Source organism: Merops nubicus, unplaced genomic scaffold (assembly GCF_000691845.1).
Source record: "Merops nubicus isolate BGI_N331 unplaced genomic scaffold, ASM69184v1 scaffold23522, whole genome shotgun sequence".
Lineage (NCBI taxonomy): Eukaryota > Metazoa > Chordata > Aves > Coraciiformes > Meropidae > Merops > Merops nubicus.
This window is the reverse complement of record NW_008595945.1, coordinates 2,407-19,609: the sequence shown is the minus strand read 5'-3', so window position 1 is coordinate 19,609 and position 17,203 is coordinate 2,407. Positions and strand designations below refer to the sequence as shown.

The following is a 17,203-nucleotide window of genomic DNA, read 5'->3' as shown; positions in this document are numbered from 1 at the left end:
GAAAGAGTGCAAGTTACATCTTTTTTCACGATCTGTGTTCCACTTGAAGTTATCCAATGTTACAGTTTGAAATAGAAACAGTATTTAAAATCTAAATGTTAACTGCAGCCAAAGACTTCATGAGATAGACTGAGCAAAGGAGACAGAGCAAAGACTGTAACCTACATTACATTAAATAGGCAAACAACATTTAAAACAAAAAGTACTAATAACTTACATGGTCTTGTAATCATTTAATGCCTCCAGTACATGCTCATATCTTTCAGATTTTGGTGTATCTGCCAGCTGTGAAGTATTAAGAAATCATTTAACCTGTCAAATTCTTTAGTAATAGAAAGATTCCAGTTACTTTGAGTCACTGTAACTACAGATTTGGATGTGAAGTACACTTATGAAGTATTAGCTGTGGAAGCTACCTAACCCCAGAGGGGTTAAATCATTATCCTACACATTCTGTGGTTTACATGCAGAGAATTCTCTGGCCAGGATCAAGCCCAGGCCATAGAATTTGAGTTTCACTTGTAAGAAGCACAGAATAAATACCTCAAAGGATTTTAGTATACTCAAAGAACATAATACTAGCCTGCCCTCCCAAGACTGCTAACAAGAACTCTTCTGTGGCATTATCTAAATTGGGACTGCAAGCAGAAAATAACTATATTGACACAAGAACTTAGTTATTTTATTGGTGATCATTTAACCAAAATCCTGCCACAAGACCAAGCTCCCATTTTCGCCAACATTACCTGGACCTCTTTCATTTTCTGTATCAAGTTGAGTAACTTCTTAGAGTAAAAAAAAACATCTCATACCCCTTCTGCTGTGACCCAGCCCTAAGATCCCTGCTTGTGCTAAATCCTGAAGTAGCTACTCCCTAATCAAGCTACTAAAACATGGAATCTTCCCTCCAAATAACTGCATACTTCTCAATCACAGAGACATAAAGCAGAATAAGTATGGTGGTGACTATAAAGTGGACACATTTATATAATACAAATCAAAATAAGATTTTTACATTTAGACATCTATTTTTAAATTCCTGAATGAAGCTACTGTATTTCCAGTTGTCTGGAACATTTTGGCATGACGTTATATCCAATTGGCACCATAGTAAATTTCTTTAATTATAGAGCTGACAAATAGTTTACAAGTTTCACTATTAGTATGAATATGACAAAGCAGACTATACAGTATTTGCATCTTAAAAACGCCCAACCTTCAAATACTTTCTAAAGAACAATTCTGACCAAACGGGACAGGCAGAAATGCTCAAAGAATTCCATGTGCTAACAGGGGGGGGGGGAAAAAAAAAGTAAATATTCTCATAAAACCCAATCTTTCAAGATCTTTTGGGGAAAGATTCAGCCAGTCTACCTGACTACGCAAGTAAATGGAGGTATTCAACTGATTTTAGCCAAAGAAAGTAAAAACTGTTTTCATACATCTTTACTATATGCATTCAGTACAATCCATTGCTATCCAGAGGTTTTGTAACACTACACCAGTTAACTATAGAAAACTGCCATATATTTATTGCATCTTAAATAATAAGATGCTAAAAATTCCTGGGTTAGGAAGTCTGATAATTCCAACATTTATTCCTATCTTACTGATGGCTAAAAAACTCCTTATTCAACTATAAGCGGCTTAGGAAAGAAAAAGTATCATTTCTAACAGTGACTTGTTAAGAATAGTACAAAACTCCTAAATCCTATATTGCACATGTTTCTGTGACTAGTTTCCATTTAATAAAGAAACCAGATTAATCAAAGTAGTAAAATACATTTGCCTCAAATTTTTCAACACTTTCAAGACTCAAATTTTTCCCAACTTAGCAAAAGACATTTTACAATCGTTTCAGAATAAAGTCTTGAAGATTTCATCAACATAGCTGTTGCGCATTTATTCAAAATCTAGCCCTTCAAAAAGTAGTCTTCACACTTCAGTAGTTTCATTAAAAATATAGAAATATTGAGGAATTGAAAATAGCACTTATAGAGATGAGTTTCCTTATTTTGGATCTCCCCTCTCCTTCACCGTTGCTTGTGTTTTTTTTCACAGAGATAGAGTGTGAATGGATTGAAAGCAGAAATGGGGAAGAGCACAAAGAGACAGGAGCCTTTCAGCTTCTTCAAAATGAGATGTGTGCTCCAAGTCAATGGCAGCTATATAGCTCCACCTTCCTCATCCACACCACAGCTGCTCTGACTGGCCATTCTGATACAAAATTATGTTAAAACTGAAGATTATAACAGACAATAATTCTTTCTACATTTCCCTCAATACTGAAACAAAAGTCAAAATGAAACACTGCTTACATATTTGTTAAACTGCACAGTAAGACAGCCAGAACATTTCACTCTATTGAAAAGATGTGAGAATCACATTTTGTGCAGCTTTAATCAAAGCTTGAGACTTGATATGACTTCACTAAGAGACTTCATACACCTCCAAGTAAACCGCATGTCTATTGACATTGGCACTATCATTTTTTAGTAATGTTTGAGTGTTTGCCTGTCTCGCTAACAAACATTGACACTCAGTCTAAAGATGTATTTTAAACTATTTCTCATTATTTATGAAAAGTAATTACTCATTTAAACCAACACACACTGAATTCTCAAATTGTCTTTTAGTAAAAAAATGGATTACAGATGTATGAATTTACTGAAAAGTATAAAAGTACAACATGCTCATAAGAAAATTTCAAACCAGTTATATGCCACCTGTATTAAAAAACTTCCAAACCCTAAATAATTTTCATGCATGGAAAAAAGTGTATGTTCTATTAGCATAGGCAAATTTGAGTTTAGCTGTAAATTTTGCATTCAACCTTACATGCAGAAACAAATACCTACACTGCTCCTCTTAGTTAAATATGAAGTCAGTCTGCTTGGCGAAATTGATCTCCTTTAATGCTAAGGTAATTGCTCAGTAAATCAAATAGCTAGAAAAATAACTGGTATAGTAGTAAAGTAAAACCAAGGTGCCTTAACAAGCAGCAGAATCAGACTGGAAAAGGATCAAAACAATCCTTAGACCTAGACAGAGAGGGATCACCCCATGTTCAGAAAAGGGAGCGAAAAGGAAACAGTGTAACTTCTTGTGTTACACATTAAAGACTTTGAAGGTATACCCATATGCAATACAATCTGCATTCAGTTCTACTTCTACATTTTCTGGTCTGTGCATGTGGAAATATCGAAGAAGTACGAGACAATTATAAAGAGAAAAGGAAAATATGCATATATATGCAACAGAATAAACAATTGAGTATAAACTTGTCATGAGAATAATAAAACAGTTACACAGATGACTGGAGAAATTTTACAGCTTAGAAAAACATACACCTCTTTAAAAGCATTCTGTTTCTGCAAGGAAATTAAATATTATCTCATTGTTGTTTGGTTTTACTAGATTTTGATGTAAAAAAAGATTTAACACGCAGAAATAAACAGTTCATGGGTTGCTAACTTTCAGAACATATGTAATGCACTGTTAGGAAAAATTACAGAGAGTATTCCAATTACTTACCTCACCAGGATGCAATCTATCCCAGTTTTCATTAATATAGGCCATGAGTTCAAGTTCTGAATCAAAGTATTTCTTCTTATGAATAACACTTAGGTTGTAAAGGCATAGATGTGCTATATCTACCCTAGAATTCAGAAATAGAGGGGGAAAAAAAAAAAAAGAATTCAGAAAGAGATGATTAAGTTGTTTTCTTCCAATAGCTTTTCTTTGAAATAATTTAGCATAATTTTTAATCTTACTTTCCTCTTTGCCTCATCTCACTGTCATGATGTTCTTTTAAACTCCAAAATCAGTCTAAAGTATTGGGATATTTAAGTAAGTCTCAGACTTGAACTTTAGCAATTCTGAATTCATGCAACTATTTCGGTGAATTAACATTAACAAGGTAATTTCCACCATGTATTTGCCAGCACACATATTCACTGAATTGGCTATAATATCTAATGTGGCTTAGTTCAAAAATTTCAAACTGCAGCTAACCATTAATTCACGTCAAAGAAACTATCGTAAAACGTAGCAAGTACTAAGAGTACACATCTAGACTGATTTGGCTTCTCTAACGGCAGGATCCTAAACCTGCAAAAAAGACTTTGTTCAGACCTCAGTCTTCACATATACAGTGAGTAGTGGCTTGCTACTTCACTAAACAATCCCAGGAATAAACCCCAAGAGCACACAACTGCAATATATATCTCTACATAAGGATAAACTTTGAAGAAGTTGTTCCTACTGCTTGTATGAACAAGGACAGTGCAGGAAGCAACTCAAGACAGTAAGTGTATTTTTTTTTCACAAGGAGAATCAAAATACCAGAAAGCCAAAGCATGTATTTAACTCACCCCCTTTTTTTTAAAATTCACACTTACCATCTCAAGGGTAAACGTTTGAGGTATTCTGGTCCAGAACTGCAAACTGAGCAAATGAACGTATAAAACCTAAAAATATACACATACGTCTATGTACACATGTTGGAGTGGTGGGTGTCTGTACACACACACGCACACACACACTCTTTAATGTTTTAACATCCTAGCTATCGTTAAAAAAAAAGAAAAAAAAAAAAAAATGTTAAGCAGACTAGAAGCCCAGCCATATGATAGTTAAAGGAAGATGGAGAGTGAGGGAGCTGTTAAGCTCTTACCAATTTCCACAATCTGTTCTGGTACTACTGGGCCAGATACATTGTACTCCCTCAATTTTATCCTTGCACCACCATTTCATACTCCCTGAGAAAGTCCCCCAAATAGTGACTAAACTGGTGAAGATGCTCTGTAATATCTCCACTCCATTCTCTCAAATGCAGAAACCTGTGTACCAGTGTAAGCATGCATTTAAAGGACCCTTTTTTCCTGGGTGCTAACTCAGTTCCTTCATACTAACATGCACCACAACCAACAGCTAAAAAAGTAGAACAGATAACAAATGAGACACTCCTTGGTTCCCTTCTCCAGTTTTCTCTCTCATTTGCTCCAATTGCTCCAAGTTCCTCTTAAAATGGAAGGACAGACCACTGCTCTTTTTCATTTCCTTCTATCCTGACTCACACATCAACAGAGGACATACAGAGACCTCATCAGTCTAACTCTCCTCCTTCCAGCTTCCCCTAGTTCCCCATACTGTTAGCACAGGGAACTACTACTGCACACACACACACCCGCCTTGAAGCACAGTGTCTGTTGCACACAAGAAATTAGTCACCTACACAATATGAACTTTAAAACCCTTGTCTAACTTATTAGCTGCTCTGAAGTAGGCTGCTTTAAAGCTTCCCGTCTCCCAACCGCCAGCACCTATAGTAAGTATAATGAATTTCACACAAAGTGAAGTCAGTAACAGTTTGAATTCAATCATCCATTGAATCCATTGAATACCCCACCACCACCCACCACTCCACCTTCCCTCATTAAACTGAGATGAAGAACTTATTTTTCCTAGAACATGAGTATAATATTTTACATACGCTCACCCCATTTTTGGAAAATAGTGTTGTATTAGAGATGCCTTAGTAAAAGCTTATACATGAGATTCCCTCCACATTTTAAATTAAAGTACAGCTTAAGTTTCTTACCTGTCACCAAAAAGCATTGGCTTTTGGAGGCACTGCACACAAGCCTCATGAAACCACTGCTTACATTTGCAGCACTGCAACATCTTTAGATACCAGCTTCACCAAAAGAAAGAAAAACAAGATGTGTTAAAAAAATACTGAAAGCTGTTCTTCATTATGTTTCAATTAAATAGCAAGGGATCTTCTGACCCAAGATGATTTTCACAGTTTATAAGAGAAACAGTCATCTGTAGGAATATTTCAGTAACATTTAGTTCCATAATGAATCATTACAGAAAAGGAGTGACTAAGAATAATATGAGATAGCCTAGTAAAAGACTGAGTTAAGTTATTAAACAAAAGAAATGAAAATTTAATTTCCTCTGACAACCACCATTTAATTCTCAGTAAGAGTTCAGTAACTCCACATAAGATCCTTCTCACATAGTCAGTCAGCTTCCTTGTTATTTTTCTAGGCACAGCTGCATTAAGTCAAACACTTGTTCTGAGGATTCAACTACTTGAATCCTCAAAATGAACCTCAGTTAACACGTCTTCCTTTTTCAGTTTCTCCCTTGAGAAAAGAAACCATGCAAAATTGGAGGTGATGTTCATACAAGTCTCAAAAATTATCAAACCAGAGCTCTGTTATGCGAGTATAAACTCAGAAGTTGCTTTTGTGGGACTCTTGCCTTAGCTTCTAATCTTCAGTGCTATTTTACTCTTTCACTCATCCATGTAGACACCTGATTATTTATCTCTACCTCCTTAAGTAGTCTTCTTCTTGCCTTTCTTGTAAGCAAGAACCAGCAGAGGACTGTTTAATATCATAAGAGGGGAAAAAAAGTCTTTCCCTCAGCAGTAATTGTAAACCAGGGTATGATGTTATTCTAGAATCAGACATTTGTCTGTTCCAACAAAATGTAAGAAACTAACCTCAAGATACATTTTTCTAAGGGAATAATGACTAGACCGAGTTACCATTAGAAAAAACACCACCTAAAACTGCTAGACCACCAAACAACGCCATCCAATCTCAATGCATTAACAACAGTAATGCAAAAAAAAGCCTGCTTGTTGGAGAATGGACTGTGATGTTATGTGATTGTCACATGACGACATTAAAACAAAAAATCTGATGGGAGAAGGAAAGCCAGTAATAGTATTTCCCACAAGTAGTTAAAAAAATAAAAAGTAAATATACAATTCAAAATTCCACTTTGCATCAAGTTTAATACCTACACACAGTATAAACAGAAACTAACAAGCTCACAACTAACAGTCTACAGGACCAGGCCCAAAGTTTGCATCCACATTACAGAGAAAAGGTCTTACATATTATTTCTTTACTTACTCTCCAGGTCCTCCACAATAGCAGTAACACTGCTGGACATTGGTTTTATGACCTGCATCCCACTCAAGGTCTGTTGCATTGTAAGGTAACGTTTGTTTCATGACTTGCAGTGCTTTGGCATTTGGTCCTTTCTTAAGCGCACCACCCCTCTGGGCCAAAACAAATACATTAGTTTACAAAAATAATACTATCTGTCTGAAACTTTCAAATCCTTTCACTTGAAAGCTACCAAAATTTGTGTATAATCAACTAAAATTCACTTATACTAGTATTAAAATACAAATACATTTGTTTAAAAATAATTGAAAGCCAAATGTAATCTACTTCTCAAATAAATAATTCCAAATGTACAAAACCTCTATTTGGATCAAAGCTCACAAAAGAAAAATCACTGGAAAAAAAAAAAAAATTATTCCTTTAATGTTTGTTTCACCTTCAGAAACAAAATACATCCCACACTGCATGCATACCAAGAAGTGTTTTTTTTAAAAACACACCTTTGTTGTTGTTGCAAAAACACACTGTCGACAGAGCCATTTATCATCTGAATCAATCACGCTGGAATCAATATTTGGTGTGTGACACAGCTGATGATAACCTGTATAAAATATGATCAACCAGTGCATTACTAAAATGGCAGAAAAGCTTAAACAGAATTACCTATATATAATTTATGGCAACTATAAGGCATTATCCATCATTCAGTGCCAAAAATCTGATCAAAAAAGATTGGTAGCAAATACAAAATTGGCCTTTTAAATTTTCTTAGTTAAAAAAAAAAAGTTACTTACAGAACAGGCATTAGTTATTTTAATATGGACTACCATTATTCACTGAGATTTTACTAGTTGCTAAGGGCCACAAAATTTAAGATCAGTTGAGCAGTCACTCATAGCCAGGCAAATATCAGCCTTCATAAACCAAAACATCTTTTAAAATGCAGTAAATAGAAAAGAAAAAAAATCTAGTTACCTTGCCCACATTTATCACATATAACCATTTCATTCGGTGCTTCTGAATACTCTTCCTGACATATTGTACAGACCATTTCCCCACTTTCAGTGGCTCCTAGACAAATACAAGTATGACTTTTTTCAGATTGCATCTGCAGTTTAACAGTTACCACACAGCTTTTTTGTAATTTCACTTACAGACCCATGAACAGTAAAAAGTTACACAGCCTAACATCCTAACAAAAATCAGGCATTTTGGACAGACTATGTGTTACAAATTTTTACATCACTTGTGATAGGGCATTAGATATTGACAGCCTATATATCACCCATTTACTATGCAGTCCATAGTTCCTTAATATGAACAATAAAAATTAAATAGCTGAGTAAAGAATGTAAATGCAGCCGAAAAAATATGCATGAAACAAAATTTAACTGGACAACCAATAGACAGGTTTTTTATTTGCAGTAGTTTATGTTTCTTTTTGTGTAAGTACGTGTACAATTTGGTGCATATCTTTGACAGATCTGACCAATGTGCTTTAATATTAAACTCCACCACTGTAGGAAATATGTTATTACTTATTATACATACCTGCAAGCATACAAAAGCACACAGTAGCAGCAAGATAAAAAATTAGCTTTCAAACCAGAAGCAAAACTACATCTTGCTTCAGTTGAAAAAAATCTGGATTAAACCACAGCTTTCTTATTCCACATGTTATCATACGCACTAAAGTCTGATAGAATAAATGAATCAAAGGTCATAAATTAGTACTATATAGAAACAGAACAGCAGTATTTTAAAAGCTTCTCAGAAACTAAGCAGTTGATCTTTTCTATTATGAATACAAACCTTCTTCTGTTAGCAGATAAGTGTTTAGCCTATACATCAAGAACCAACAAGAGCCAGATCAGACTTCCATTGCCTTTATATGATGAGGAAATTGTAACTGATTTTCAGAAAAAAATTGTCACTGAAATTGTCATCCACGGTCCATTAGCATTACATTATCAAAGTACTATCTATTTCCCAAATATCTGAAAAAAATCTATACAATAGATGTTCCAGTTCATAACTGCACACTCCTTTATATGAATACTTCAAAATCTACAAGAGATTATGTGCAACAGTTGTGGCATTACTTTTAAATGTGAAAACTCCAGTCAAACCTAGGATTTTGCAGTCTGGTTTCTTTCCACATCATGTTGTTTCAACTGAAAACAGAAGGACATAAGCTTGGTGTAAATTAGAGCCTGGAGTTTTCTGTTAAGATGAGTATTATACTCTGTCCCCATCCAAATAAACTCAGACGCGATTATTTTTAGAGGTGTTTTCACCTCTGCTCATGGCTATGTGAAAACAACAAAGTAACTGTAATGATAAAGAATTCTTGAAAACAGTTTTTGTTTTGTTTGAAGGGGTTTTTTTAGCTTTTTAAAATTTGCTTAATTCATGATCCTGGTTCGCATTAAACTGTATTGCTCTTCAGGATACAAAAATATAATGCAATAATTTTAATAGATACAGTAACCTAAACAAAATACCAAGAAATTACTACTTCACTGAATTTCTTGCCTGTTTGTATGTCCTTCCAGAGAACCCAGGATTTGGAACTGTCTTCAAATATAATGAAGCAGTTCTGTTTCAGTTTGTTTATCTGGAAAACAAAAACACAGTGGAAGTAATGAGAAAAAGTACTGAACAGAAGAAAATATTTAGTACTAAGAGAGACAATACTGCAATATTTAACCAACATTTAACACTAGAAGATTCCAGTGAAATTAAACAAATTGTTTACCTTTTTGATAGTTCCAAGATAAAACAAGCCATCTGACCATCTAGCTAGGACATCCTGACCTTCTTCAAATTTACACAGTGGCTTTTTGGCTTTCTGTCCATCACGTAACGACAGCTTGGTCAGAGATGCTGAGGTCTTATGGCTTCGACGTAAAGGAGACCGCTTATGGACCAGTGAATTACCCACCACTGTAGAGTCTCTAAAGAAAGGGAAGCAAGAGAAAAGGAACTTGGAATTAGGTTAAAAGTAAGAAACCATTTTAAATGTTAATATGATTCGCAGCTAGAACTCTTAAGCTAAATCTGTAACATCAGGTAACTAAAAACCTGGTGATGTTTTCAGGCTTTAGGCACCTTTACTAGCAGTGCCTCTGCTACTACTAGTCTACGAAATTTGAAAGAGACATGTTTATATACACAAAAATCTCCTGTGAAATCAACTAATGCAAATGGGGACAGGGAGACACAAACTTGCCATCTCAGAGACTCTTCATGAATTCACCAAAAGTGTCAAAGAATGCACCAAAAATATTTAATACATGATTTCTTACGTAAAATATCAGTAATTCAAGTAACTGAGTTCCTAAAACTCCAAGGAAGCTAAAAAGGTCCTAAGCCAATTCTAACTATATTACCTTGGTAGGGAGAGTAGTATTCAACCATTAACATGGAACTCAGTAGCTACTTGATCAGAAGAAAAAAAAAACCAACGCCACACACACAACCCACTAAACCAAACTAGGTGGATGGGGTTGGGGGAGAAAAGGGAACCAGGCTGAATACCATGCTCAAGATCTACACTAACTCACCTACTTCCAACAGCATCATGCTTTGCCACTAACCAACCATAGTTGTAGAGGATTCCAGCACAGAATTTTCTACATGTTAAATTTCTAATGTAGATTATTTTCTTTTTCCTCTCCAACAGGGAGCAAACGAAGAGAATAAGGAAGAAAAAACAAGAGATCTCACAACTTTTATTTGAACACAAAACTCAAAACTATAAATCACTTGAATCAATTATTTTTTCCTCATACAATTCCACAAGATATAGCTTGTTTATATATAAGCAAGAATAAGTATGTGTAATTGTGAATACGCTTTTATGTCAGACTAGCTAACACTGCACTACAAGTCAAGGAGTAAAATGGAGAAAATCATAAAATAGGATCAGCCAATGCACAAGAAGAAATCTTCATAAGTAACAGGCAGAATAAGACTATAAAACAAAGATACCATTCCTATTGCATATTCTCTTTAGAAACTAGATCTGTGCATAATTATGATGCAAATACAAGGACAGATCAGTGAGTTAAACAGGAGAATCAATTGAAAGAGTAAAGTTTCACCTCACTCAGGATAACTTAGGTACATTATCATCCCCAGAAATATTTGAATGAATCACAAAGCACCAACAAAACCAGTAAATGAATCAGTCCATATAGTTTGTCGAGACTTACTACTCAGATGTTAGATAAGTTATTCCGAAGTTTCAAAGGGAAGAGCATAACTTCTCCCTAAAAAGTTTACTATTTACATTCAGCATGAAAATACAATTGGGATTATAGTTGCTTAAAACATCAAAAATATGCAAAAATATAAGTTTATATTCTAGATATCAGCCAACAATATTTTTTTACCAAACAGTTTAGTCAAGAAAGTCAGACAAGAAAATCAGACAGCTGTATTTGTAATCAGTAGTAAGTCTAAACACCACGACGACAGCGAGAGCAGCCATGGGCCAGACAAGTGTTCCACCTAGCTTATAACTCTCTCTGGGTCACCAGTTTCAGTCCTGCCTGATCCCAAATACAGATAGGTAACTAGGGAAGACCGCAGTAACAGGAAAAAAAAAAAAAAAAAATCCAACACCTTAGAACAGCAATTCCTTCTCTCAAATAGTCTCTAGGTCTCTTACAGGCTGTGGATCCAAAGATCTCAAGCAGTAATGTCTATTTTAGTCCTTAATTGAACTTCCTCCTTCAAGTTTTCCTACATGTTTTGTTGAAACTGTAAAGTAGTACTTCTGGCTTCACAGCTGGCACCCTGTCACTTTATTTGACACCATCATCACCTCAAAACTAAACTGTCATTTTCCATCTTCTGCCTTCACACCTCAGCCATGGTCAAAACTGGCTAGAAAAAGCTGTGCAACTATGCACCTCAGCTAATATTTCTTCTCTTGTAAAGGAGGACTCATTACAAAGTATTAAAGTATTTAGAGACTCCAAATAACATCTATGAACTAGCATATTAAATGGGTCAATAAGTTGCGATATGTAGTTCAAAGCACCAGAGCAAGTTCACTAAAGCACCTAGAAGCTGTTTTACAAGTTTTTTGACAGGGCTACTCTCTTCTAGAGGTTCAAGGTTTTCTTCCCAGCTTTTTATCTGGTTTCAGAGACTAGAGAGCAGATAAAAGACAGGAATGTTGTCTCTTCTTTTCCAGTACTTAAAAAACACGTGTAAAATCTTGTACAGAATAAACAAAAAGGCACAGCAAATTATTTATACGTAATCTAGTATAGAATTGGATTTTTAAATCAACAACTATTTTTAATTACCTTTGTAGTCTTCAAAAGCATATGAAACGATTTAAAGTACAGAGGTTTGTCCCATAACTCCATTCAAATTATAACAAAAATGTGTTGTGCATCATTTTCTGGCACAAAGCACTTAAAGGAGTCTATACACTGACCTACACAACAGCCACTTCAGACACTGAAGGATCTTGACACACAGTAAAAGTCTGGGCCAATAAAGCAGACACTCCCCCATTGTCCTCACTGCTCTCTTCGTGGGAGACAGCACTGCTGAAGCGGTGACTGAACAGCTCATGAAGTAGCTCCTGCCGTGGCAAGGTTATGTTTCATCTAACACACAGGCTGAAAATACAGTTACTTATCACAATAGGCTGACACTAGCTTCAGAGTTGCTTTCCACATGTAGAAGAAGTTCCTCATCAGGGAAACACTCCATCAGTGTTTTTTGATGGAGATTAAGTGGGAAGAGCTACCGTTTTAACATGTTGACTTCAATCAGCAAGCCATAAGTTACTTTAAGAAGGTGTCTCCAAAGGGTCTTCTGGAAACATTGGACAAGAAATCACAATAAATTCAGTGCAGACCAGCATAAAAACTACATGTTTAAAATGTTAACAACTTTCTCATCTGTCTTGCCACAGCTCTCCTCACTGTAGCGGAGTACCAAAAAGTCACAACTACCATCAAAATCAAATTTCTGTTGGAAGTGCAAATGCAAACTGAGGTTAACTTCTCGCTTGCTCATTTTGAAACACGTTTCAAGGTTCCAGAGACTTGATTTCAAGTCTTGTCCAAAGTTAGCTCCATAGCACCTTCCTACCATGCCATTTATAGTTACTTAAAGGTTACTAATGTCATTGGTAATTTCCCCACCATCTTAAAAACTTCTCTCCAGGAACTTCTCATTGCAAAAGAGCCAACAGATGCTTTGTTCTTCAGAAAAACTTACTGATATAAAAATCCACTTTATCTCATTTAACTTGCATAACTAAGCTACACTGTGTGTCATAAAGCACTACCTTGGCTTCACATCTTCTACTCAGTAGTGAATAAGTTGTGGCTGTATTCTTACTCAAGCATTTCAAATGCAAAGTACTTACATGCCCCTACAATCTTTCAGAAGTTAGTGGGGGAAGTCAGTAAAGTGTATTTGTGTGTTGAAATACACTTCAAAATATAAGTGCACTTGCACCATTTCTTGAGAAGTTGATCTCAAAGTATTGAAAAATGCTCCTTCATTTTTCACCTTGGGGTCTAGATCATAACCATAGATATTCTCACACAAACCTAGCCAAAGACCTTCTATTCACCTACTTAATGAAACTGTTTATAATACGTTCCTGCAGCAATGGACAGCTGTCGTTCCTTGTTAAGAGAACAACAAATTTGCTCTGAAAGTGCCTAAAAGTCTCATTTGTGAACTGCAACAACTTATAATGCATAGCATTTATCAGAATTAGATTTCTGCTAGTGTTTACTTGTTTGTAACTCTTTCTAACCTCTTTACTAGAGGTTAGAAAATTCACTGTTCATTTGGTGCCTCCAGCTGCTGTATCTCCACAGCAATCCTACAGAAGGAAGCAGAAGGGACGTTAGGTAAAGAGATGTGAAGAGGCTGGAGGATTAAAAAAATTGAGCACTCTTCCCCCTCCTGTTTCTAAGTGTCTTTTCCCTCAGCTGCACCACCAGGTGAAGGTCATTCATCCTCTTGTACTCCTTCAACTGTAACAACTGCTGTGAAACAACTTCTGTTACAAAAAAAAAAACCTTCCCTGACAGAGCTGGTTTTTCAGCCATCTCAGTTCACCGACTTGTTTCACTGAGTGGTTTGCCAACACAACCAAACAAATGCAAACAAGCAACTTGGGATACAGACTCCCTCAGCTGGCACTGCCAGAGTGCCTGACTGAACTACAGACAGTTTCATTAACAATCCACACAATTTCAGGAAATTTCTTCCGAGAAAGCTGCCCAATTCACAAATACTGCCGCAGTAACAGATTACAGCTACCCTATGAGCACAGATAGGTTTTGGAAGCTACTAAAAGATACTACATTGGAACAACTAAGTGCCCAAAGCATATTAAGAGAAAATTATAATCTGTTGTGACAACTCATAAAAGTGGGACCTAAAGATAATTCATTTATTCCCAGTAAATACAAATCACACTGAAGGGAAGATGAGTTTAGAGAGCCCAGCAGATTTTGCAGAAGAGAAGTCAGACCAGAACACACACACAACATCCCACCGATAGAATAGAGAGGAGAGGAATGTGCCTTCACAGTGGGGAGCGGTGTGGGACCAGGTGCAATCACCGGTGCTCCAAAGAGATAAACTGGTCACTTTACATAAAAAAAAAAGAACCAAACAAGAACCACCTGAGGACTTGAATGAAATTAGACAAAACCAGATACCTACCCCAAGAAGTTTGGACAGCCTAAACCTCTGAACTTCAGGAACTAGTATGCATGGTTAATGAATTTATACACAGTAACTTCTCCCAGGGGAGTCATAAAATGAAGTTTTATGAAGTTAATGAGACATACGATGTATGATGTGAAGGAAGTACATAAGCGGGATATGCAGTAGGCGTACTGGGCAGTCTGTACACTCCCAGTACCTCAGCCAATGGGGAAAGGAGAAGGGAAATTTGTGGCCGGGAAGTTAGGACAAAAAGGGAGCTGTGTCCCCCAGCAAAACTGAGACCCCCCCGGGATCTGCCCGTGGACTCCCCCTCTATTCGAATAAAGTGTATTTTTTTACAGGACTCCTCTGTCTCCTTTCTGAAAATGAACCTCTGACAATGGCATTTTCCGCACACTACGAAGACAACTCACACAGGTTTAAGATCCCTCTCAAAACTGGATAATATGACATTACATAGGAGAGAAAGATCTGGTGAAAGCACTTACGATCGCTAAAGATAAAAGTTTAAGTTCTACAACTGCGACATTACTGTTGATTGATTGCAATTGTCATGTCTGAAGTTACAAACTATGCTTTTATTAAAGTTTAAAGAAAACTGAAATATGAAGAAGGGTTGTAAACTGCCAGCAGTTTGTTCTGCTCACCTTAAAGCAGGACAGCTAACATCTCACAGGGAATGGGGAGATCTAGCACAGGCTCAGAACACACAAAACTGAGGAGTTTCACATGTGTCTTATCCAACATCACAGCTTGTTCCCCTCCCACCAGCTCTGGAACTAAAAGCTGACTTTTCCATAAGCCTTTTATTCACTTTTCCTTCTCATATAGATTAACCTTCTGTTACTTAAAAACAGTTAAAGCATCTCACAGAAAGGTCTGGCGACTGGACAAGCTGGGTAAGCAGCAAATGCTGACAGGCAGAAGGCAGCAGGAAAGGGAAATGTTTTTGGGTTTTTTTGTGGTTTTGGTTGGTTGGTTGGTTGGTTTTTTTCTTTTTGTTTTTGTTTTTTGTTCTTTTTTTTTCCTGAGAGCCACAGTCTTTGCTGGTTTCCCCAGGACAGCATAACCAAGCTCAGGCCATGCTCCTAGTGTAGCTGGTGACCTGCTGCGGTGACCCAGTACTGCCGTCTGCTGCACATGTTTAAACAAATATGTGAACTTGACACACGCAGGCCTACGGGATCAGACAGACTGCTTTCAAGAGCACCAAGATAACCGTGTGATATTTCTCGGGGCTGTTCTGTACTATCATAGATTGTGCAGAACAAGACTCATCTGTAATGACTAGAAAATGGCAAGCATTACACTTATCTTCAGACCAGGCCAAAAGCTCAACCCAGGCAACCACAGGCTGCTTAACCTCACTCCAATCTCTAGGAAAGTCATGGAGTAAGTCTTCCTAGAAGACACTGCTGGACACATGGAAAGGTGGGGACTAAGCATAGTCAGCATACACTTATGGAGGACAAATCATAACCTGACCACCTTCTGTGTTAAAAACGGGAGGATTTGTGGCTGAGGGGAAAGGAGTGGATGTCACTGAACTTCAGCAAGGACATGGTTCTCAGGAACCTTGTGAAATTTAACAGAGATAAAAGTAAAGTCCTGCATCTCAAGGAAGAATCCCAAGCTAAGATGGGCTTGCGGTCTGACAGACAAAGCAGAACACAAGCCAGCAGTGTATCCTGTGAGCAAAGGCAACCAATACCCTGGGCTATATGAACAGCAACAGAACCAGAAGATTGAAGGGAAGTGATTCATTCCTTCAGCACAGAACTCATTAAACTCTATCTAGATACTGTGTTTTAGTTCTCCCAGTGCAAGAACAACATCAGACTAGACAAGTTTGGTGGGGGGCCACCAAGACAGTCAAGGACTGGAGCACTTGCCCTATGAGAGGAAGCTAAGGGAACCAGGCTCATTCTGCCTGGAGAATAAAAGGCTTGAGGGAGGCCTAACAACCACCTTGCAGCTCCTCTGAGAAGATTAGTGAAGTGGGATTAGTCTCTTCATAGTAGCGTGTGTGGCAGGAGGACAGGAGATATAACACACACATGTTGAAATAAGGGAGATGCTGACAGGTGTGGAAGAGGAAGTGTTTTCTTCCCCTCCATGAGGGCAATTCAGCAATGGAACAAGGACCCAAGGTGGTTATGTGGCCTCCACCACCAGAGGCTTTCAAGGGTTGACTGGATAAAGCCACTCGGTGTGGCCTCATGGCTGATGCTACACTGAGCAGGACTCTTGAGATCCTTTCTAACCTAAGGCATCTTTTGATGCTGTGAAATATGACTGTTTTTAAAAACAATTCAGGCTACTAAGAAGAGGTAGACACCACAATAAGTGCATTTTCATGTCCACAATACATTTGTGATTGTGATTTGTCCATAATCATTTCTGATTTTGGTTTTACTTGCTTACATTCTCTCTCTCTCTCTAATAAATAAGTACAAGTGTTTTAATTCTATCTGATATGCAAAAAGCAAGCATTAGTCTTTAAAATATCATCACAGAATAAGGTAGTGAAAGAGGGTCAGGCATTC

At 36.9% G+C, this 17,203-nt stretch overlaps 1 protein-coding gene across 2 annotated transcripts in view; it reads right to left on the bottom strand.

The window, feature by feature from the left end:
• The window catches only part of MTF2 (metal response element binding transcription factor 2), a 23,402-nt gene that overhangs the window by 4,005 nt on the left and 2,194 nt on the right, over positions 1–17,203 (bottom strand). Inside the window, exons 2-10 of one of the 2 annotated variants that reach the window (XM_008936245.1) lie at positions 9,691–9,889; positions 9,468–9,549; positions 7,908–8,003; positions 7,433–7,533; positions 6,936–7,084; positions 5,603–5,698; positions 4,401–4,469; positions 3,535–3,658; positions 218–285 (exon numbers count right to left, since the gene is read on the bottom strand). In XM_008936245.1, coding sequence (XP_008934493.1) covers positions 218–285; positions 3,535–3,658; positions 4,401–4,469; positions 5,603–5,698; positions 6,936–7,084; positions 7,433–7,533; positions 7,908–7,983 — 683 coding nt within the window. In that variant the 5' untranslated portion in view covers positions 7,984–8,003; positions 9,468–9,549; positions 9,691–9,889. Of the gene's footprint in view, positions 1–217; positions 286–3,534; positions 3,659–4,400; positions 4,470–5,602; positions 5,699–6,935; positions 7,085–7,432; positions 7,534–7,907; positions 8,004–9,467; positions 9,550–9,690; positions 9,890–17,203 lie in introns of those variants that run through there. The other variant, XM_008936246.1, reaches the window with a different exon arrangement.